The sequence below is a fragment of the Tachypleus tridentatus genome, chromosome 9 (assembly GCF_004210375.1).
Source record: "Tachypleus tridentatus isolate NWPU-2018 chromosome 9, ASM421037v1, whole genome shotgun sequence".
NCBI lineage: Eukaryota > Metazoa > Arthropoda > Merostomata > Xiphosura > Limulidae > Tachypleus > Tachypleus tridentatus.
Genome location: NC_134833.1, coordinates 70,620,654 through 70,645,182, shown reverse-complemented (window position 1 = coordinate 70,645,182; position 24,529 = coordinate 70,620,654). Strand labels below are relative to the sequence as shown.

Here is a 24,529-nt window from a genome sequence, read left to right as displayed (position 1 = left end):
TTATTGTGGTTTGGAAAACCATCTAATAGTGTATATTGTTTCTGTTGTTGTGGCAACAGCTACAGGGACTAAGGAATCAACAGAAAGATTTATTGCAATTATAGATGCTTCACTCAGGCTTACAGAACAGTCTGGCTTACTTAAGTTTAACTGCAAAATATCCTTTGACTGCCTGACCTTGTAAAAATGAACACTTCCTTTCTCTGTTCCTAGCGCTAATAAACGCCCATTTAGAGCCACACAAACAACATAACTATGTAGGGCTTCTGTGGTTCTGTACACACTATAAGTCTGTCCGTCTAAAGAAATGCACATCAGGTGGTCAGCTGGATGAAAGAAAAAAATATATCAAGTTACAATAACCATGCATCTTTCAGAATGCACTTAACAGAGAAAATAATTATGTGAGCAGAAATTTGAAGCGTAATGAATATATATCTAAACTATTATGTGAGATACATTGTTCAATGATATCAAGTTCCACACTTCACATTACTTTAATAGACTTTTATGTACAAAAAGTACATTTTCATTTCTTTTCAAATAGCCTTGAATAACTATTCTTAACTGCAAATTACTGGCTCAACAATTACTCTTCAAGCTGTTCCTTCTTCACTAGCACTCTTGGATTCAACTCACTTTTTAGAGAACCTCATCAATTAACCATACTTTATCTATAAAAAAACCTATTATACAGTAGTTTTTTTGCTTATGTATTGGTGACAAGTTAATCAAGAGACAATTCAAGTTTAATCACATGGTCTCTTCTTCATCAGGAGTAAATAATACGTCTATAATTAACATCACACTTGTCTGGTACTTCTATATTTATTATTCCCATTCAGTGAGAGATATGTCCAGTTAATGCTATCAGCATTCTTTTAATAAAGATTATATTTTGTTATACACGATTATATCATCTCCTAGTTTCAGAAGGGTTAAGTATGTTAATTTTCAACTGCAATGCAGATAACCCTGAGTTATTTCAGTAAAGTATCGAATATGCTTTGAAACAATCTTCTCCTTCTCCCTCTCTTACAATTTCCAGTTTGCCTCTGATGAAAAAAAAAACCTTTCATAAACTCTAGGGTTTTTTTACTTTATTGGTTTTGTTTGACTTATTTTGGATTTTGCGCAAAGCTACTCGAGGGCTATCTGCACTAGCCTTCCCTAATTTAGCTGTGTAAGACTACAGGGAAGGCAGCTAGAAATCACCACCCACTGCCAAATCTTGGACTACTCTTTTACCAATGAATAGTGGGATTGACCTTCACATTATAATGCTTCCATGGCTGAAAGGTCAAGCACATTTGACGTAATGGGGATTCAAACCTGCCACTCTCAGATTACGAGTCAAGTGTTTTAACCACCTGGCCATGCTGGGCCCGTTTTTACTTTATAAAACTGACATTTTGAAGCCATGTTTTTCCTAAGATCACAAATGGATTTCCACATCACTGTTTCATACATACAGTGTATACATAGTTCATTACATTTAAGTTAAACAAATGCATTGATCAACTAAATAACACTATATATTTAGTAATCTCTTACCTGTAAAAAGAAATATTATTCCTTCTCTCAACACGTAAGCGTGAACAATAACCAAACCATGATACTCCCTTTCTTGAATGCAATATTTATCAAGTAGGAAAAAATTGGGACTATTAGTAGAAGTCAGTAACCAATCTTCTTCTTCTAAAGAAAACAACCGACGAGATCCATCTGGGCAAAAGCATATAATCTGAAGTCACATGGAGAAAACATCAGTTAAAATATTCTTAGGTTGTCTATAAAAAAATATTTACTTGGATTAAATTAATTTTGCATATTTGTTTCAATTAAAAATAGTGACAAGCCTAATGCCAATCACTTAATCAGGAAAACAATTGTAGTGAAAGCCAATATAAAAGTGTATGTAGCTGTTTTCAAGTCAGATTTCAAGCTTTTGGACGTTTTACTATTAACTACTGTAAAGAAACAATTTAACATTTTATTTTCCATGTGAGAGAGATGCACATGTATGTGATACAAATGGATTCAGTTCTACTAAATGAATGCATTCCCACAGCAGCAAGTCACAATTGGATTAAACAAAGTGTAATTAACTCTTTATATTCACATTAGTTTCCTGAAATTTCAAATATCATTTGACCTGATAAAATAAGAGAGAATAAACACCAAACAAACATAACCACACGATTCAACATCTAACTAAGACAGAATAAACACCTAACAAACATAAATACAGATGATTCAACATTTAACCAAAACCAAATAAATGCCAAACAAACATAACCACATGATTCAACATCTAAGACAGAATAAACACCAAAAAAACACAACTACAGATGATTCAGTATTCAACCAAGACAGAATAATCACCTAACATAACTACTGATGATTCAACATCTAACCAAGACAGAAAGAATAAACATAACCACATGATTCAACATCTAACAAAGACAGAATAAACACCAAACAATACAACACATTACTAAACATTTAATCACGACAGAATAAACACCAAACATAACTACACATTACTGAACATCTAACCAAGACAGAATAAACACCAAACATAACTACACATTACTGAACATCTAACCAAGACAGAATAAACACCAAACATAACTACACATTACTGAACATCTAACCAAGACAGAATAAACACCAAACAAACATAATTATACATATATTCTCAAAATGGCTGGTACAATAACAGAATGATGTTGCATCATGGGATGTTTCAACAAACTGGTAAATATATTTCTGTCATGTATTGTATAACTAAATACTGAGAAAGGTTTCATGTATCATTGAAAAGTTTATTGTAAAACAAGATATTAAAATTTATAAATCACAATCCTTATCCTACCTTTATTGAAAGAAAATTAAGATCTGCACATTACTTACCTGAAGTATTCAGCCATCACATTAAAAAAAAATGTTGCTGAAACAAAAATGAAAAGTGAGTTTAATTTCTCATCTTATTAGTTACAGCTAAGAAAAGCTTCATGGAAACATATTCACCTGATCTCTCCAAAACCCCATCCATTTAATCTGGATGGGACAGTGTACAACAACTCTAAGGGAGACTGTCATCATACCAAATGGATCAGAAGGGGCTGCCATGTGCCAGACAGACATTGTACTATCTATACAGTTCACTGCAAAACATTCTCCAAAAACTCTGTAAAAAAGAAACAAAACAAAAAGTATCATTCCAGTATTCTGAACCAAATTAAGTAACTAATATGTCACATACATGAGCTCACAAAAACAATTTCTTAATAAATTAACTCTTTAAACCAAGAGAACAATCACAGTGTCCAACCAAAAATCTCAATTTATCTTTTGGACAGACAGCATTTGATGATGTTTATGTCTCTTTGGCTGAAAGCTAACACAAACCATGTTACTATCGACAAAATTAAGAAAAGCGAAATTTTAAATATATGGTGATAATTATATATAATTATAATTACAGTGAAACCTGCCCAAGTGTCCATCTTTATTAAGCAGTCCTCTGCCTTATGTGGTCATCTTCAATAACTTTTCCTGTATGTTGACCCTTAAATAAGTGATCAACTGCCTAACACAGCCATCACTAGCTATTCACCAACACACTCCATATTATCCTATTAAGGACCCATGTTTTTACACTGGAAACTACATTTAATTGAGATTCTGTGTGATTTTGTTGATATCACTCTCTTTTGAGTATTGTGAGAGACTTGAAGCCATCATCACAATATCAGTTACTAAACACACAACCAATATACTTGTCAAAACCAACCATTGTTTGGAAAGTAAGCACTGCTAATCAAACTTTTATTTTTGCTCAAACAATTGTTTTAGACTAAAGTAAATGTTTTTAGATATTTTAAAAGGACTTTACTTAGGATCTTGTTTTAAAGACAATATTTTATGTAAGAGAACCTTTTCTAATCACAAAGTATTAACTTTGGATGAGATACAAAGTTTTAGAACTAGCAAAAAGTGGATCATAATCCAGAAAATCAGCAGTGCAATTTCAAGTGGGAAGAACACAAACCTACAATATTTTGAAGAGAAAAATGGAAATTCTTGATTATGAAAGCAATGCTCCATTGTCAACAAAATGACAGACATTCTACAGGTAATGAAGTTACAAATCAACTTTCTTCAAGGATTTAACTAGCTGTAGATTTAATATGAAAAAAAAAAGGCTTTTAAATTTGCTTATCAGTTAAACAAACTGTAATTTAAGACTTCTAACAGATGGCTCCAGTGTTTTTAAAGAGGCACATTATTTATTTTGGTTCACAATCTGGACAAAGAGGTAATATTAACCAAACTGTTGTGGCAGATCAGAAAATCAAACAAGGACAACTGTGTGAAGGTTATAATTAAACTGTTGTGGCAGGTCAGAAAGACAAACTAGCAAAATGTGAAGGTTATAATCCAACTGTTGTGGGAGATTGGAAAGACAAACTAGCAAAATATGAAGGTTATGAACCACTCAGTATCCTGAACAGGAATTAAACTTTTTTTTGTTTTTTTTTCAAGACACACTAATGAAAACATTTCATGTGAAAAATGAAAACTGTGCTGATGAAAAGGCCTCCAAACTTATAACTGTCTGTGTGTATGTGCTTCAATGACTGGAGAAAAGTTCAAGCCAATCATTATTGCTAAATCAAAAGAACAAAATGCTTTTAAGAATTTGAAAATTTCCAGTCTGCCTGTAATCTACAAACACAACAACAACAAAGCATGAAGAGGTAACATTTTTTTAAAATTATTATTATTATGTATGGTACTTGGACAGAAACATAAATCAGAATGTTACTCTTTTTTGTATACAAAGCCACTTCACACCAGAACATAAAAACAGTCAATGTAAATCTACATTCAAAACAACATGTTTCCAACAGCCAATGGATCAAGGCATCATACAAACTGTGAAGCTGAAAGTTAGAAAATGACTGGAACAATATTTTTTCTGAAATTTTAAAACACATTTTAATTATCAAATCTTTGTGTTCTTGAAATTGAACAATTTACATTGTTTGATTTATTTTATTTTTGACACTGATCAAATGTAAAAATTATTTCATTTTCAATTATGTTTGCAGCTCAGCCACTTGGACAAACAACCAAACTAACAGAAGTGATATTGTGAAGCAGTTCTATATATTGGTAGAATCCAGCGTGAAAGTATGTTGATGATCAACTTCAACAACTGTGATGAGTCTGAAGTTCAAGATGATGTGCCAATCTTAACGGTCAAGCTAGCCTGCAAATGTGTTGGTTGCAGTTTCATGGAACTTGTTGCTTTTGGGCTGTCAGTTGGCAACCTCAGGGGACCCATCCACCACTGACTGGAACATCCATACCAACAAATCCTTGTCAACAAGCTCAAGAACTGATGAGTGCTTAAATGTAAGCAATGATGATAAAATGATACATGAAGAAGACGTGACATTGTCAAAATGTGGAAATGCTGCAGATGAAACAAAGAACCACTCCTTGAAACATGGCTATACAGAACTTCTTGAAGTTGCAACAGATGCAGTTTCCGTTTTAAGATAAAAAATCTCATTCTTTTGTGCAGTCAAACATCAGTTAAGTGACTGTATTGAATTTTCAATAACGTGTTTTTAATTTTAATCTTTAAAGTACTAACTGTGATAATTAAATGTAACTTATGCATGTATTTTAATATTTTTAATTATGCTATTAGTTTGTTTGAAGTAAAAAAATCATTCAACTGACCACCTGTCTTAAGCACTCAATTTTTGACAGTTCCTTATGTGGCTATTTAATACAAGTTCAACTGCATCAGTAAATCATGAAAATAATTCAGGCAGAACATGCAAAAAATTATGGGTTTAGAGTTAATGAATTCTGAAATAGAATCTATTTTAATATAAACAATGAATAGAAAAAGATGTACTGAAAAAAAATCAAATTATTCACCAAATATTTGCTAATACAAACCTGAAATTCAAAGACTAAGCCCGAGCATCTAATGGTTAGACTAATAACATAATCACTTTTAAAAATAAAATATTTTTAAATGAATCATAAGACCAATCAAATAATTAAAAAATACAATAACAGCAACTTTTACAGTGAACAAATTCTGATTTTTAATGATAATGTGTTGAGACATCGTCAGACAAGACTTACATTCACACTACTGAGTTTTTAATGCACACTTACAGCTATGTGAACAAACCTCTACTCACTTTATTTATAAAATAACATACCTTACAGTTTCTAGAATGTTGCTGTGTTGATAAATGATAACTTTGTTAGATTCTGTGCCATTGTTGTATTCTTTAATTGGACAAACATGAATTGTTCTGTCCTTAGATACTGATATAACATGATGATGGGTAAGTCTTTCTTCTCCTAAATTGTAAGGACCTCAAAAGAAACAAGTTTCAAAATTGAACAATAAATGACAATACAAAATATCTGTTTATTTAACATCACATATTTTGTACTCTTACCCCAACAGCTCAAAACTAAATCTTACATGGACTTCAATTCTCTACAGCAATCAATGTATATTTTAGTCCATTTAGGTGTTGTAATCTCTTCTTTTGTGGTCTCTGTACATTTTTATGTACATGTTCAAATAATCTATTTATGCTTCTTCTTAATTATTTCATCAAAAATAAAGATTTACTAATGAATTGTGCTTAATAAATAAGATAATTTTATACAACACTCTCCAACACAGTAGTGTACTTACACCTAGTCACATTATCAAACAGAATAACGTCTAATGAACCATAAAAAATACATATACAATTTCAGTTTTCAATTACAACACTTCAACATGTTGATTAGAATGATTTTACAGGATCAGTAACAAAAACAGTGGATGTCAATGATAGGTGGAAAAATGCCTCAACAATAAACCTTAACCTTTCAAGTCAATATTCACAAGGAGGTTAATAAAGGAAAGCAATATAAAATGAAACTACTATACATGACTTCTTTCACTTTGTTACAACTACCACTATGATGTGAAAAACTTCTTCCAAGTTGATGAAGCATAAGTAAGCACATGAAGGTAAACACTGAAACTATGATCCAGATTATAATACAGATTGGTATCTAACACTAACAACACAATCCACACACAAAATGTTTGTTTCAATAGACATATCTGATGATTCAGATTATAATACTAGTTGGTCTCTAACAAACACTAACAACAGTTTTTACACACAAAATGTATTTCTTTTAACAGACATATCTGATGATCCAAATAGTTCATTAATTTAACATTTTATGTGATTTTCACTTATTAATTACTTCCTATTTTCGTTTAATGAAACAGAAAAGTCACATCAAAATTTGTTTTTCAAGTTTTCCTGTTGTTCTAGACTCTTACCATTTACTAATTCTGTTGAAATTACCAAAAAGGTCTAACATAACCAGTTTCATAGTATCAAATACTCTGAAATAATTTTTAAACTAAATAAATTTTATTAAACTTGTATGAAACAATTTCAAGAATTTTTAAAGTGTATTTACTGTAATAAAAATATTTCATTAGCTTTGTTTTATTCATGCATAAGATAGCTTTAGCAAGAATATAATTGTGTTAAGTGTATTTTTCCTTACCTCTGTTTAAGATATCTACAAGTTCAATATCGGTCACAAGGGCTAGGTGATTTGTAATTAGATTTTCCAACTCTCCGGATAAAGAGTTCCAAGCACAAATGTTCCCATTACGATGTCCAGTAATTATACAGCTACCTGGAACATGATCCACAATAAGGTGTAAGGTGGAACGTGATCCACAATAAGAAATAAGGTGGAACGTGATCCACAATAAGAAATAAGGTGGAACGTGATCCACAATAAGAAATAAGGTGGAACATGATCCACAAGAAGAAATAAGGTGAAACATGATCCACAAGAAGAAATAAGGTGAAACATGATCCACAAGAAGAAATAAGGTGAAACATGATCCACAATAATGTACACACCATAAAAAGTATTTCCAACATAAATAAACAAAATTTAGTAATATTTTAACTTACTCCATTTTAGATTTGTTTTTAATTGAACTTATCAATTTAGAGATACTTATATGCTCCATATAGTATGTTTTAACCAAATTTTTTTAGTAACTGAAGGATTGAAACTTTCAAAATGTGAGTAAATTTCAGTTAAAGTTGACACATGATACACTGTAGTGGTAAGTTTATCCTGTTCACTTACAAAAAAAAAGTCTAAGAATGAGAGTTTATCATTCTGTAGATTTTCAACAGTGTCAAACACCACACAAGTGTCATGAACATGCTTTTCATAAAACACATACTGGGGGCCTTGACACTTAAATATTCTGCTTCATTTATTAATATAAAATTTATATCATGCCCATGCTACCAGCAGCTAAATTCCAATAATAAAAAGACTTAGTTACTCTTATGCCTTATGTTTTATTAATCATACCTGCAAATTTCACACAAGTTATAGGAATACTGTCAAAATATGGAAAGGATTTGATCCAGTATGGCCAGTGAGATATGGCACCACCCGTGAACCAACGCTGGTAAGATGATTTCCAGTTGACATTCAAAGATTTTTCATGAACAGGAAAGCCACACTTATTTGTAACTTCTTTACAACCTACTAATTCTCTTAACACATCAATAGCAATTTCTCTAAAACAGCAGTTCTTCCAAATTTCTCCTACCTCTGAAAGATTTTGAACAAGATGAAACCAAAGATGACAAACTTGCTGAACTCTGGCTAAAGACTGACCATCAAGGAAACTTAAAATTCTCTCTTGGATTTCTGTTGGTAAACTGCAGATGTCCATCTCTAAAAATAAATGAAAATTCTCCTCAAACAATTACTTCATTTTAAAACCACACTCAGATGAAAAATTTGGTTTAATCACTCTGACAAAACACAAAACCTTCATTCTTAAATATTAACCAAAGTCTGTAAATGCTGACAGATTGTGAACATTACCCTTGGAAACTACAACAAGTAAGAAACTAAGAGTTATCAACATCCAGTGAATCAAGGAAGTATCGTCTATATTCCATAGTTTTGGAAGTTGAAACATGTTATACAGTTTGACTTTCAAAATTAAAGACTAAATGTATAACATGTTTCAACTTCAAAAACTGTGGAACACAGATGATACTTCCTTAATCCACTAGATGTTTATAACTCTTAGTTTCTTACTTGTTGTAGTTTCCAAGGATAATGTTCACAATCTATCAGCATTTAGAGACTTTGGTTAACATTTAAGATATAAATGTTCATATCATTTCTTAAATGATACAAATGAAAGTGTGCAATGATTAAAATTTGTCACAAAAGATAAATCTTCTGTCTTCAACTTTTCTCAGGCAAATATCAAGGTTTCACCTATACAATAACAGATGTGTCTAAGAACTGGAATGCTCAACTGTCTCTCTTAAATTTGTAAGATTAATAACAAAAGTATTCAAAATAGATACTGATATAAATATTCTGAAGGAAGATGTGATCAGTATTATCGTTGTCTTACTTTTGCAGGAAAAAATATTCTATTGTCTGATAAACAAAACTTGATAAAATCATCTACTGAAAAACAACATCATAAGAGAAAGTAGATACAGATTCATTAAAAGGAAGAATTGTTGCCTTACTAATCTGTTAGTATTAATAGCCACTATGTTGAGGCTCATATAATGGCTCAGTTTTGTTTTTTTCAATTACAAACCTTTAACTCATAGCTCCATTACTTTACCAATCTGAGATCTAAATACAGCCATGGTCATTAATGATTCCCTCTTGTCTGAAGATGTTTCTTGTTTTCTGTACAACATAAAGTGTACGGACTTGGTGCAATTCATTTTGCATAAAGACTTTGGTAAAGTGCCACATGGATTATTAGTGAAAGCTATAATACTGGGAGTTTGGTAAAGACTAGTTAATTTGATTGTAGGGTGGTTGGATGAGAGGGCACAAATGGTTGTTATTACCAGAATCCAGTCAAATTGGACCTGTTACTAATGAAGTGTCTTTATAATTACTTCTTGGGCATCTTCTTTTTCTTACTTACATTTATGGTATTGATAACTATATAATTAAAGTTTTAGGTATTTCTAGATGTATTAAATATTACAAATTAACTTAGATCAATTAGTAAGTTGGAAAAAACAGATGAAAAATGTCCTTCAATTACAGCAAGTTCAGGGAAATGCATCTGAGTTATCATCATTTACATCACATGCTTAATATACATGGAACACATTTAAAAGCATGGCTGAAGAAATGAATCTTGGTAAATTGGTGGGTAAGTAACAAGCCATCAAACAGTGCTCTGTTGCTAGTGATAAAGCAACTAACATCTTACAAACAAGGCAAGGTTTCAGTTTTACTTCTAAAGGCATCAAGGTGAGAAAACACAAGTTAAAGGTTTGGTTAAAACAAGACAAGGTTTCAGTTTTACTATATAACAGGGTGACTGACTTAAAATATTGAATTTCCCATACTGGTAATGGAGATCAGTAGTTTAAAAGGTTCAACAGGAGATAAAAGGATATAGCAAACATAAAATGCCTGAGATGATCAGAAGCTTACAATCAGGATGTTAGTCTCTCATAGGTTATACATTACTATAAGCCTACAATCAGGATGTTACTTTCTCATAGCAATCCATCTTTGTTGAAGCTGAGTTTACACATTACTATAAGCCTACAATCAGGATGTTATTCTCTCGTAATGATCCATCTTTGTTGAAACTAAGTTTGTACATTGCTATACTTTTGAATTAAAGACAATTCTTTCTTGAGTTTTCTTTCACATGTGTGGTAAACTGGATCATCTGCAGAGCTACATCAGATAGATAACAGATATAGATTACAAAAAGTACTAAATCTCTTACTGAGTTGGTGAAAACAAAAGTAACAAGGCTGGACACAATGTGTGATACAACACTTTATTCAGCATCAAAAATAAACAGTGTGTGTACATACATAGGACAGTTGGCTTTAGGTCACAGGGCAGACTAGTGATGACCACATTGTGGACAATACTACTCAACTGATGTACAAGGCCAGATAACCAAATGCTATGTTCCTTAATTTACAAGACCAGAAAAGTGTTATCCACTTGACTGGTCAATCTCAACACAGGTGACACCACAACCCCTAGATGTCACCTTAAAAAATGTTAAAGGTCTCTGATGTTAATATCTTTACACAATGTGTCACATCTAATACCGCCCTCTACATTTCGACACACAGTAACACAACCCCTTTCAAACATGTGGTCAGCTTCCGGTCAGTTACCTCTTTCTTTGTGAACCTGACGATGACCGAAGAAGGTTGAAACGTTGTTCGCTTCTTCTATGTAAAATATTTTCTCAACCCAAACAAGCCGTTTTGCATATAAATTTCTCAACAAGTTGGTTTCTCGACATCACTAATGTGTCACAATTAGCAATATCCTCCCTCAAAAGAATAGAAAAATAGCTTAAAACCCACATATGTAAAAAAAAGAAGCACATGGTACACTAAAATACCACATGTATTCTGAGTCTTGCTATGTAGTTCTCAAAACTGCATATGATTTGCTTTTATCAACTACTAAAAACATTTATTTCTGATCAAAACAAACCACCTGTATAGAAAACAATTAAGCACACATACCTAGCAATGAGTATACCTAATTAAATATAACCTTCAAACTATACTACTTATAATAACTCAACTACATTGCTCACAATGATAAAACAATATTACTTGTAATGAATTGGTTCATTAATTGATGCCAGTGATATATTCAGCCATATTATAATTTGTAAATTATTATATGACTTTCATTCTGAGAAAAAATTACTTTATACATTTGACAAGTGATAATTTTAATTTTACAAAATTATTAGTTAGGTATTTTGATAAACAGAAACAATATGAGGAGTTGCAAATTCTAAATCTGAAATGATGATAAATAATAAGAGTAAAAATTATGGATTAAAAACTCAAAACCAGTTTCTACCATGATGAAATTAATATTACTCTAAACTTTCCTTTATGACATTGTTTACAATTTATGACTTGATACAAGTCAATCAGGAATGTTTTCAAATTTTTTCATGTTTTAATGTGGCATAAAATTTATGTATCTCATATTACTGAATTTGTAATGAAAAAAGAGCTATGGCTGACATTTATGGTTGAGAAAATAATCTTTACAGACAACTCTTCTGTTGATTTTAAAAGTATAGCACTGTTCTTCCAGCAGACTAGAGTAACAGTTTGGGATTGCATAGGTTCTTTATAAAAGATTAATTAACTTTCCTACACCATAAATGAAATGTAAAAGTGGAAATTAAATACCTAAATAGAAAAACTGAGGACTTGAAACAAGTCTACATGACTTTTAATAAGTAAAGTATGATCACCAAACACAGTCTAATATACTGTACTTTTACAAACAAGAAATCAAACTGAAAAGTTGATGAATTAGAAATAACCCTCATATATGATTCAAATACAAACTCTCAGATTCCTATGCATCAGTATAAAACATGAAACGTGGCTAGTACAGCTGAGAATATTTATTCTAAACAATATTTAACACTGACAAGCATTCAGTTAAAGTCATCAAAATGTCACAGTTACCTTCTGTGTTTATTTATTACTGATTTAAAACATTTATTAAGCAGTATAATTTGAGGACATAATCAATAATTTACAGTTAATATGATACTGTTACACAAAACCTAATTTTTATTTTTTGGTAATTTCATATTTTAATCTTACTGAATGAAAAATAATAAGAATCAAATGTATGAAAGAAATCATTTCTATTAATCACTAACAAACAGAATGTCTCATCAAAATCTTTTATACTTATAATAAACATTAGTTCTAACTCTGGGTTTTCCAAAGTATGGGTCATGGAATATTTGAGTTGAGGTTGTAAACATTTCTGAAAGTATCATTTTTCTGTAAAATTTAAAGAAAAAATTATTTTATATTTTATTGCATGTTACCTAATATGAAATAAGAATAAAACTAATAAAATTACGACAATTCTTAAAAAATATATCACACTTAATTACACTACAAATCAGAAATTTCCTTATTTAGTGTAACTCAAGAAAGGTGATTGTAAACAGAGCTACAACTAAAAATCTAATGTTACAGTTGGGAAACTGCTCAGTAAATCAGTTACACTTCTCCTTCCATATCCTTCTGTCAAATAATATATGTTTATAATTTAGTAATTCAATATGTTGTATCCACATTCATTTTACTAATTAAAGTTTAATAATGCATTATTATCATTTCTTAGAATTTTTTTTTTTAAATTAAGGTCATTCCAAAGGAAGTATTTCTAGGCAAAGGGTTGCATGCATCATGCAAAATTTTGGGAACCACTACCCTAACTGCACCTTAAAACACTAAAAGTAACATACCAAAGAAAAAAAAATTCAATTTTAAAAACACATTCATTGAGAATTAGTAACGATAAAACAAAAATATAAATTGTAAGTTTATACGATTGATCTATTAACCTTCCTACATAGCCTAAACATCTATATTTTATCATTATTAACCTCCGTTTTTTCTCTCTAAACTATTTAATTAAATGTAAGGTGATAAATATTGACACAGATGTTCACGATAACTTAAAAACTGAAATTCAAATATTTTTAAAAGATTTGCTTAAAAACGTAAAATAAACCACTGTGAAAAACTTGTACCTAGATTTTACTTATTTTTTATTCTGGTAATTAGGTTATGATTTTATATGTTTATTCAGCTTACCGCTCGAAAATTAAACTTGATTTTATACACAGTTCAATCTCTGATGAAACATATACCATTAAGCATTAAAACAAAGCTTCCATCCACACCATACTCTTTCTGTACCACATGTGAGACGCCTTTTAACTGTATCGGAAAATTTAGTGCAAAAGTACAATTTAAATAAAATTCGAAAACTTAAGTTGTTAATGAAAGTTCAGTTGCTCGTTTTTATGGTTTAATTTCGGTTTCTTTCGAATAATCAAAATCATTTCATTTAATACTAATATAATATTGTTTTCAGCCTTACCGACTACTCGCAGGTTTTTTGAGAATATAACATGATATTCTCGTAAACGCCCTTACATTTCCGTCTACTGAATTCATAAACTACACATAACAACTGAGCAAACTTGTTTCGATCTTTAAACTTGAAAAAGAAAAAAAAAAGAGTTATTGAGTCTAAATATACATCACAAATGAGATTCTGATTAAACTAGGCTTGTAACGGATTAATAAAGCTGCTAGCACCGGGATTGAAAAAAATATGATAATTTATTAATCTTTAACAACCATAGAAATCCAAAATATAACTTTTAAACAATTAGAATACAAAACTTATTACACATAAAAAAAGCAGTTAATTGTTGTTTGATACTGTTATTGATTATGGAATATATTGTGCTTTTTCGGAATTGAGTTTTTCTTCTGCTTCTTTTTCATAATTTCTTTATTTATGGAAATTAGTGACATTGAGATGTATGTATTGTTTATTAGAATTTCTATAGTCCATTCAAAGTCATATACCCTATCTGTTAGCGATGCTTTATTACTATAAACTGAAAATATCGCACAATGTTAGAGAAGATTTAGGTTAGTTCTAAATACAAACACCTAAGCTTATAATAAAAATCAATCTTAACCGTTAAAGTATAATAATAAAATAATACCAATTACATTCGATATAGTAACTAATATAACCAATATTATTAAGGAAAGAAACACTAAATAAACAAAATAGTACACTTTGCTTAGGAAAGAATAAAACACTAGTTCTTGACCTAAACTACAGTTGATGATATATATATATATGTGTTTTGGAAACTTGTTCTCTTTAACACTACACTTTTCTAAAGGAAGTCAGTATGGTATCTTTATATAACGTGAGTTAATGGTGTATGTTTTAGTTCAAAAGATGCCGGATTGGATGTATAAACTGTACCACGGTACAAACAAAAATTAATGTTCGAGAATATATAAAAAACAAATAAATAAAGTAATACTTGACGTGACTAGTTCGCTCAACTGTCAATTTTTATTTATAAATTTAGCAGCCCAAAGTGAGAGGGAAGCAAAGTCGGCTTGCCTGTCTGATCGTTTAAAACAACGCTCTAATCTTAGAGTGAAGGACAGATTAAGCATATGTCAATGGTTGTGAATTTGATTTAAACTTGTACACCTTATTATGTCGTAACATTGAACATTTTAACATTTATTACATCGGAGTTTGTAATTTCTTAATGAAATATATCAATCTGCATAATACTATGAGATAATACCAGTGGCTGATTTAAAGGATATTTAAATATTGAAGACGAAAGGCGTAAGACTTTCGAAACGTCGTCCTCTACACTTGTGTCTCCACAACAGGCAGATGCCGTCCATTCTACAAAGTTTCATAATGAATACTCTGCCCAAACAGTCTATCAAAGGATATTTAAATATTTTTCTTGTTATATTTTGAATCGATGTGGTTAGAGTATCTAAAAGCATATATATATATAATAATATTAATAAATAATTTTACATTACTATTAACAGAAGAATCCACGTGACATTTATTTACACTTATAATCATGCAATTACGACAGAAAGTGTTTCCACCCTGCGTCCCGAGTAGTTTTTTGCTCATAACTTAAAAAAGTATCACGATTAGGCTAATAAACATATGATATATTATAAATATTATACTAACACACATCTATATACATTTTTATGGAAATTAAACGACAAATAAACTGTTTATAAACAAATAACGAAAAATAGGAGGAGCAGAAAGTGTTCGTACTTTTCAGAACGTGTAAAATCTGATATTCCTGAAGAAATTTTGTTTAGTTTGGCGAATAAACTACATTATACCATTCCAGAACTAGACACTGGTTTCAAAATTATTGGAATTTATCCAGCAAAACATTTATTTCCGGCAATTTAGCGTCGTCTCCGTCATTACCTGCTTGGTCATCATGGCGAACAGGAAACAACTGTCCAGTGATTTAAAAAAAAAACAAATTATTATAAAATACAAGTCTCGTGTGTCTCTTTCCGGTATTGCTACACAACTTAATGTGTCGAAATCTACTGTTCAAAGCATAATTGCCAAGTTTAAGCTTACAGGATCAACTGCTAACCTCCCTTGTTCCGGACGCCCCACCAAAATTCTAGAGAGAACCAAGAGGAAGGTTCTCAGAGAAGTTAATAGGAACCCTCGTTTAACACGTAATGGCATACAGAAACTGGTAAGGGAAACTTGGGTTAAAGTAAGCACCTCTACAGTTACGAACATGTTACGCTCTTCTGGGTTCAAAGCATGCCGTCCTCGTAGAACTCCATATTTAAAGCCTGTTCATTTAGAAGCACGATTGAGATATGCAAGAAAACATGTAGATAAACCCTTTACCTAGTGAAAGAGTATTCTTTGGTCAGACGAGACTAAAATCGAGCTTTTCGGCCACAAGAATGTTCGCAATATCTTCCGTAAGAAGGGGGAACGAAATCTTCCAAAGAACACCGTCCGTACAATTAAACACGGAGGTGGCTAAATCATTCTATGGGGTTCCTCCAGCTCTTCTGGTGTAGGCAGTCTTCACCGTGTCAAAGGAATCGTGAAAAAAGAAAAGTTGATATATTAGGCACTTATATCAAGAATGATGCTCGAAGCATGCGGCTTGGGCGTCGTTGGATCTTCCAGCACGACAATGACCCTAAGCACACATCGAAATATGTGCAATTCTGGTTGCAGAGGAACCATATAAGCGTTCTGGAATGGCCATCGCAGTCACCCGATCTCACCCCAATTGAAAACGTTTGGCATGAGTTGAAGACCAGAGTTCATCAGCATCATCAAAAAACTTGCAAGAGTTAAAGGCCTTCTGCAAAGAAGAATGGAAGAAAATACCAGTCGAGTACTGTAAAACGATCATGGATGGCTATGAGAAGAGATTGCGCTAAGTAATTTACCTGAAAGGCAATACAACTGACCATTAAAGTAAACGCACGAACACTTTCTGCCCCTCCTATGTTTGGTTTTTTGTTTATAAACAGTTTATTTGTTGTTTAATTTACATAAAAATTTTTGTACATGGGTGTTAGTATAATATTTATAAGATACTATATTTTTATTATCCTAATCGTGATACTTTTTAAGTTATGAAGAAAAAACTACTCACGACGCAGGGGTTCGAACACTTTCTGTCGTAACTGTATGTTGTGGAATTTCTTTGACTCTTTAGGAATGTAAAAAAAAACAAAACAGGCTAAATCATCCAGTTAAAGTATATAAGATTTGATTAACCCATAAATCTTCTAGCTCTTTAAATAACACTTCATTAAATGGAATTATAACAATAACAAAAACAAACAACAAAAAAAAGTTTATATAATGTGTTTGGTCTGTTCACTTTCTTCTCAAGGTCTATTAAATAACAAACTAATATCAAATAATGCCAGGTCATTTCAAGTAAGGGCCCTACATGGCCTAGCATGTTAAGGCGTGCACTTCGTAATCTGAGGGTCGCGGGTTCGCGCCCGAGTCGCATAAACATGCTCGCCCTCCCAGCCGTGGGGCGTTATAATGTTACGGTCAATCCCACTATTCGTTGGTAAAAGAGTAGCCCAAGAATTGGCGGTGGGTGGTGATGACTAGCTGCCTTCCCTCTAGTCTTACACTGCTAAATTAGGGACGGCTAGCACAGATAGCTCTCGAGTAGCTTTGTGCGAAATTCCAAAACAAACAAACATTTCAAGTATGTTGCGTAACCAAAGCAAACAGGGGAAAAGTACAACTCAGATCTGAATGTAATTAGTTGTTGTGAACATATTACCACGCTCCTGAAGCTCTTAATTAATCAATGATAGCAACTATATCAAAGATACAAAGAATTTTGCAAAGAAAATAAAATATATTTGTTATATATTTGCTAATTTTAACACGATTTCGTTATTCAAAAAAGTGTTAACAAATTATGCTTTGTCGATAATTACAAGGAAATTTCAAAATGATGACTTGCTACAAATCGAATAAAATAATCAGTACAGTCAAAAAAAGGGGAATATTAAAAACCTGGAATATTAATTTGGAAATATCTTAGCTACGCACCACCAATTTCTTCTCTTTCTGTTGATAAAACTTTGCAATCTAGGATCACGATCAGACATTATCTAACCCGGAATTTGTTTTTTCTAAATAATACGACCTCCTGTGGGACAGCGGTAAGTTTACACTTTACAGACTTGCAAAGGTGATACTCGAATTTCGAATACTTGCAGTGGATATTGCAGAGGATGTAAGCTTGTGAACTCACCAAATTAAAGTTATACTGTTTTTTAGATTATAGTTGGTTCTGTTACTATTATTAATTTATAGAGAATCTGTTATCCCAAAAGTAAAAAAGGTTAAAATGTTTGAAAAACAGCTGCTAACTTTGGTGTTCGTTCGTAAACAAACCGAAGTGTTGTTAGGTTTAAAGAAACGAGGATTCGGTAAAGAAAAGTGGAATGGCTTTGGAGGAAAAGTTGAACCTTCAGAAACTATTGAACAAGCAGCTAAAAGGTATACTATACCTTAAATTATTAAATCACACAAACAGGCTAATTTAAGTAATTATGCACAATAATCAGTATGTAATCTATGAAATATCAAAGTTTTAATGATGTATTTTTATGTAAGTTTATATATGATATCAACAGAACACTTGTATTAAACTGTTATTGTACTGAGATTTATGTTGCAACAAAATTTAATGTACAATCTACATATACATGTATATCCTCTTATTATAAGGAGCATTATTCTAGGACTGTGGTATATTTTTGTGCTTAGACTTCCTACAGAGCAGTCAGTTAGGGCTTACTAATTTGAGGTTTGACCAATATTATATCACATACTATAGGTCTGTGTTTCCAACTGCATTTGTCAATAGAGAACAAATCAGTAGACATGACATCCAGCACAATACTATTTATTTACAAAACAGTCAAAGGATTAACACTGTTCATAATCATAAAAATAAGGTCAAGTGTTTGTTATCCATTGAACTGTAGAAATGGCTTTAATATATCTCTTTCCAGTTCAGTGCGAGTCCCTCCACCCATGAATTAAACAAAAACTAAGTTAACTATAATGTTACAAAGAAAATCCTTAATCTAGCTAAGAAATCTTAATCCTGACCTAAATCCATGCTCATTTCAGTGTAGGGATGTACAAGTTTTGAGCTGTTATGTGGATTGCTAACACAAAAGTTAGCTCTGTATTGCAAAACATCATAATGAATTTACAACTATCTTCCACTCAGAGAACAGTTGTAGTCTTGTTTGTGTCAGAACAAGAAAAGTTGAGTTGTTTACTTGAGCAACTCTCTTCATCCATTGAATGAAATGGAAAACTATAAATTTTAAAAAAATTACATAATCAATAAAGGTGCATATCTAACACAAAGTACTGTCCTGTATCAGGATGTTGAAATTGAATTAAGTCATATAACTTTTTGTACCAACTCATTTTACAAATGGTGGGACAGTAACTGATTTACAACACTAAAACTAGGGGTTTGATACTCCTTGTTGGATGCAGCAGGTAGCCTATCTAGTGGTGGTGGGACAGCAGTAAGTCTACTGCTTTACAACACTTAAAATCAGGAGTTTGATTCATCTTGTTGGATGCAGCAGGTACCCTGATGAGACTTTAGTATAACAAAACAGCACACACACAATGATAAAAGTTCTCATGTTTTATTGTTTATAAACTATGTGTTTATTATAATGCCTTTTTTTTTAACTCCTCTAGTTTTAATACATAAAACAATAAAGAAACACAACTTCATTAGCATGTTAAGTATTGAGCCATGTTTTATACATACTTTTCTGTGTATTATTTTAAACTATTACTAACACAGAATAAATCTTGTTCTGTAACAAAGTTAAAAGAAAGCAAAACCATTAGCATAAATTTGCTTCTTTTGAACTTCATACAAAAAACATGCTAAACAAGTTATTATTTACTTGTTACTTGGAAATAAAGCAACTACAATTGGTGTCTGTTGACCTTAATATGAAGACAATTGACATTTTAAACTTTCTATGTATCAATAAATAAAAATATATTTCACAATACTGGTTACTACTGAGGCCCTCTATCTGTAGATAAATTTATACTGGTTACAACTGCCACACTGGTTACAACTGAGGTACTCTATCTATACATAAATTTATATTTTTCCACACTGGTTACAACTGAGGCTCTCTTATTTGTACATAAATTTATTTTTCACTACACTGATTACAACTGAGCTCCTCTATCTGTACATAAATTGTTAACAATTTGTCTCATATTTTGCCTTTTGCATTTCTTTTTTTGAAGAGTATATATAGGTTTATATTTCACCACATTGGTTACAGCTGAAGTCCTCCATCTATGATAAATTTATCTTTCACCTCACTGGTTCAACTGAGGTCCTCTATCTATAGATAACTATATTTCACAACAAAGGGTACAACTTAGGTTCTCTATCTATACATAAATTTATATTTCTTTACTCTGGTGACAACTGAGATCCTCTACCTATACATAAATTTATATTTCACTATACTGGTTACAACTGAGTTCCTCTGTATATACATAAATTTATATTTTACCACACTTGTTACTACTCAGGTCCTCTATCCAATTTAAATTTATATTTCATCACACTGGTTACAACTAAGGTTCTCTATCTATACATAAATTTATATTTCACCTCACTGGTTACAAATGGGGTTCTTTATCTATAGGTATATTTATATTTTACCACTCTGTTTTTACTGAAGTCCTCTTATCTATACATACATTGATATTTCACCACACTGGTTATATATTTCTCTCTGAACACAAATGAGGTTCTGTATATATACTTGTTATATTTCACCACACTGGTTGCTATTGAGGCTTCCCTATGTATATTTCACCATACTGGTTACAACTGAGGGCCTTCTATATATACATAAGTTTATATTTCACCACACTAGTTACAACTGAGGTCTTCTATATATACATAAATTTATATTTCACCACCATTATTACAGTTGAGGTCTGCTATTCATATATTTGTATTTCATCACACTGGTTACAACTGGGGTCCTTTATATATATATAAATTTATATTTCACCATTACTGGTTACTACTGAGGCCCTCTATGTATTTTATATTGCAAATAAGTTACTTCAGTAACTTTTTCTTTATCAATTATGTACAGTTAGTGGTTTAGTAAGTAAAAAATCCTAAAATTACGCGATATGATGTGCATCTTCCTCCAGTAAATATCTGTATAAAAGAAGATGATGATAATTTGGGGGTAAATCTACCTTTGTTTTCTTTTTTAGGTCTGTTTCACCCAAAACAAATTTCTGTAAGTTATGGTGTAGTTAGTTATTGTTATGAGAGTTTACCTAATTTCTATTATTTAACATGAGAGAGTGAAATATTTTATCACTACAAAGTTATTGTAACTTTTGCATTTGCATTCGTTGGGATGACTGACAAAATAACAGGCGTTCCTTAAATTCTGAACTTAATAAATAGTTAAGCAAGTCTGTGTTGAGAAAATCTTGGTGTAAATTGAAAATATACAGGACCCTGTTAATTGATTTATGATAATATTTTATGTATCTCATCTGATATGAAACTAAAATAAGTAAAAAAATATTCTCAAAATAAATAAAAGATAAATTAAAGTTATGCTCTATTTAAATCACCAACTAACAATATAGTTGCATACTCTTGAAACCAGTACTTAGCATACTGTGAGAGGACCTAGAGAAACATAGTTTTGAGACCAGTACTTAACATACTGTGAGGGGGAACCTAGATAACATACTCTTGAGACCAGTACGTAGTGTAATGTGAGAGGACCTAGAAGTGTCTCATCTGATCATGAAGTATTTGTTTTTCAAGGGTATTATTATTGAGTACAGGTTATATTATTGTTTTTGTTATCTTTAGGGTAACTTTGGTCATGAAGACCTTTCTCAAGTGCTCTCAATTTACATCTAACATTTTAATAAATTGAGAAAATACAATTTATTTACAATTTATTGCTTAATATTGTCTTAGTTTGGCCTTCAACCACTGAATACAGCTGTTGATTTATATTTAGGTAAAAGCATATTAAATTATATGAGTGTGTGTAATTGTTTTAATATTTAACACCCTTCTAGAGAAATAAAGAAAGAGAGTCATTTAGAGGTGGACAGATTGGAAAAGAGTTGGGCTTCTGACATTTGAGTTTGTTGGTGATCCAGTGCTGATGGAAGTCCATGTTTTTTCTACATGGTTCTTTAAAGGTCAACCACATGAGACAGCAGGTTTGTTAAAATTCTCTGTACTAAAATCATAGGTTAATTTACAAACATTGTGTGTCTTGGGTGATTTAAACATACAGTGTGGAAAGTTGGATATGTAATATAGCTGAAATTGTTGCTTATCTGCAACATGACATTTTATATTAGATTTCACCAGTGAAAGATTGTAAAATAAGAAACATTTAATACTATTAGATGCTGGTGGTGGTATAAGGTGTATATTGAAAGAGTTTAAAAGGTGACTGAAGTATTTTTTTAAATATAACATCTTAATTATCAATATAATTAATCATTTCCACATTATGTGGGACATCAGTGCTAGTCTTGACTGGCTCAGCACAATAGAGACTTTGTGGTTTCCTGTGAACTGTTTCTTTAAGTATTATACATAACAAAAGACAATTAATTCAAACCAACAGATGATGATTTATGCTGAATGACAGTATTTATAACTGTACATTGCAAAATTAATAAAGACAATTTATTACTACTAAAGTTTTGTATAAATTCTGTCTGTGTTGTTTTCACTCCTTCAGTTTACAAGCTAAGTAATGGTGTCTTTCATTAGTAATTTATCAAATTTAGGTTTGGTCTATTTCTTACACTGTGTTCTTCTTGGGAGGAAAATTTCTGTTGCTGTTTTAGAAGAAGAAGAATTATCAACTGTTTCTTGTTTAATTAAAACTAAAGTATTGCAATAAATAAAAACTGAAATATATCATATTTAATTGTAAAATATATGTTCATTGAAGAAAACAAAGAGATAAAAACAAAAGAGCGTGGTTAGTTGTTGATTAAAAATAAAGTTGTATTTGAGAAAAACTATTTTATCTTCCCACAGAAAGCTTAGAATTATTAAAAAATACATTTTCATTTTTATGGTAAGAGTAATTTCATATTTGTTGGTAAGAAGAAAGTTTATTAATAAGTCATTGTTGAGTATTGAAATCAACAAACTGATTGAAATGTGTAAAACTCAACTTCTGATCTCTTCCAGAGATGAAACCTCAGTGGTATCCAATAAATTCAATACCTTTTGACAGATGTGGGCTGATGATAAACTGTGGTTCCCTCTCTTACTGGGGATAAGAAGTTCCAAGGGTACTTCAAGTTCCAGGGTCATGAAACCATTCTAGATTATAAACTTAAGGAAGTATCTAGTTTGAGAGTCAAATGTCTGAATGCTGTTATGCAATGGCTGAAACCATGCCACCTATAAATATTCATGTGTTCAACATGTGTAGGCATGTTACAAAAAGTTTGTTTAGTTTACTCTTACAAAACAAAATGCTGATGGTAATAGTTTATTCTGTTGGTTGCTAAGCAGTGTTGATCAGTAAATTATTATGTACTGTACCCCAAGATCTATAATGTTTCTATGTTCTATCAGAACATGATTTGGGAATTAATTTCATACTGTTGATCATATATAATTATCTGAGATTGTTCACTGTTAATTAATAGCATATCAAGGTATATTTTTGTTTTCTGTTTAAAAGATACAATATCTCCATCAAAATATTTTTTATATTTCATTTGTGTATTATTCTATGTTAACATTTTCTAAAAAAAATAAAAATAAATTGGTAAGACGATGTGATGTTTCTCTTGTTACGTTTTGTTTTTTGTTTGTTACAGCTAATGTTTTGAAGAGAGAGTACATATGGTATATACAGGTGAAAGTCAATCAACTTTTGAGCTATATCATATAGGCCCATGAGATAACAGATATCAATTACTAACACAATCTCTTCACTAACTGAGTTGATGCAAACAGAATAATTAAACCAGAACTAAAAACATTCCCAATCCTTATTAAATACCAACACTTATTTCAAATTCAAAAACAGCTACAATTGACATAACATTGGTGAAACACTGTTTTTAAGTAATGCATTTTTTTCTATCCCATTTTAGCTGATTTCAAAATTAAATTTTGGAGTGTGGGATACCTACTTCCACATATTTAAAGATCAGCGTGGGTGTGCCTGCTTTAGAATGTAATAACTTCATACTTTCAGTGGCTTTTTATTCAAGGTCCTGTGCAAACTATTTAAAGACAATGTTCCTTAGTACTGCTGAAACATGGGCTTTGTTATTTGTGGTGGGTACAGCATATATAGTCCATTGTGTAGTGTTGTGTTTA

General features: G+C 31.2%; 2 protein-coding genes across 2 annotated transcripts; one reads left to right on the top strand and one right to left on the bottom strand.

Annotated features, from left to right (window-relative positions):
* LOC143227392 (uncharacterized) lies at window positions 1-14,139 on the bottom strand. Its single transcript, XM_076458843.1, has 8 exons — window positions 14,083-14,139; window positions 12,873-12,968; window positions 8,467-8,838; window positions 7,630-7,764; window positions 6,258-6,417; window positions 3,034-3,193; window positions 1,555-1,744; window positions 1-326 (listed from the first exon to the last, which is right to left on the bottom strand). The coding sequence occupies exons 2-8, from the start codon at window positions 12,919-12,921 to the stop codon at window positions 1-3; spliced, it is 1,392 nt and encodes a 463-aa protein (XP_076314958.1). The 5' UTR covers window positions 12,922-12,968; window positions 14,083-14,139.
* Window positions 14,140-18,095: 3,956 nt separating this feature from the next.
* Window positions 18,096-23,602, top strand: LOC143227391 (oxidized purine nucleoside triphosphate hydrolase-like). Its single transcript, XM_076458842.1, is given in 6 exon segments — window positions 18,096-18,600; window positions 22,240-22,285; window positions 22,287-22,386; window positions 23,381-23,419; window positions 23,422-23,463; window positions 23,466-23,602. Coding segments are annotated over 6 exon segments (516 nt in total). The 5' UTR covers window positions 18,096-18,448.
* Window positions 23,603-24,529: the final 927 nt, after the last annotated feature.

Bases quoted from the DNA above. Each gene is read 5' to 3' on its own strand.
- LOC143227392 (XM_076458843.1), bottom strand. From the start codon at position 12,921: ATGACCCATACTTTGGAAAACCCAGAGTTAGAACTAATGTTTATTATA. The intron at 8,839-12,872 runs GTATAAAAGATT...ATTTATTTTTAG, and splicing joins AGAACTAATGTTTATTATAA to AGATGGACATCTGCAGTTTA. The intron at 6,418-7,629 runs GTAAGGAAAAAT...GTTTCTTTTGAG, and splicing joins TGTAGATATCTTAAACAGAG to GTCCTTACAATTTAGGAGAA.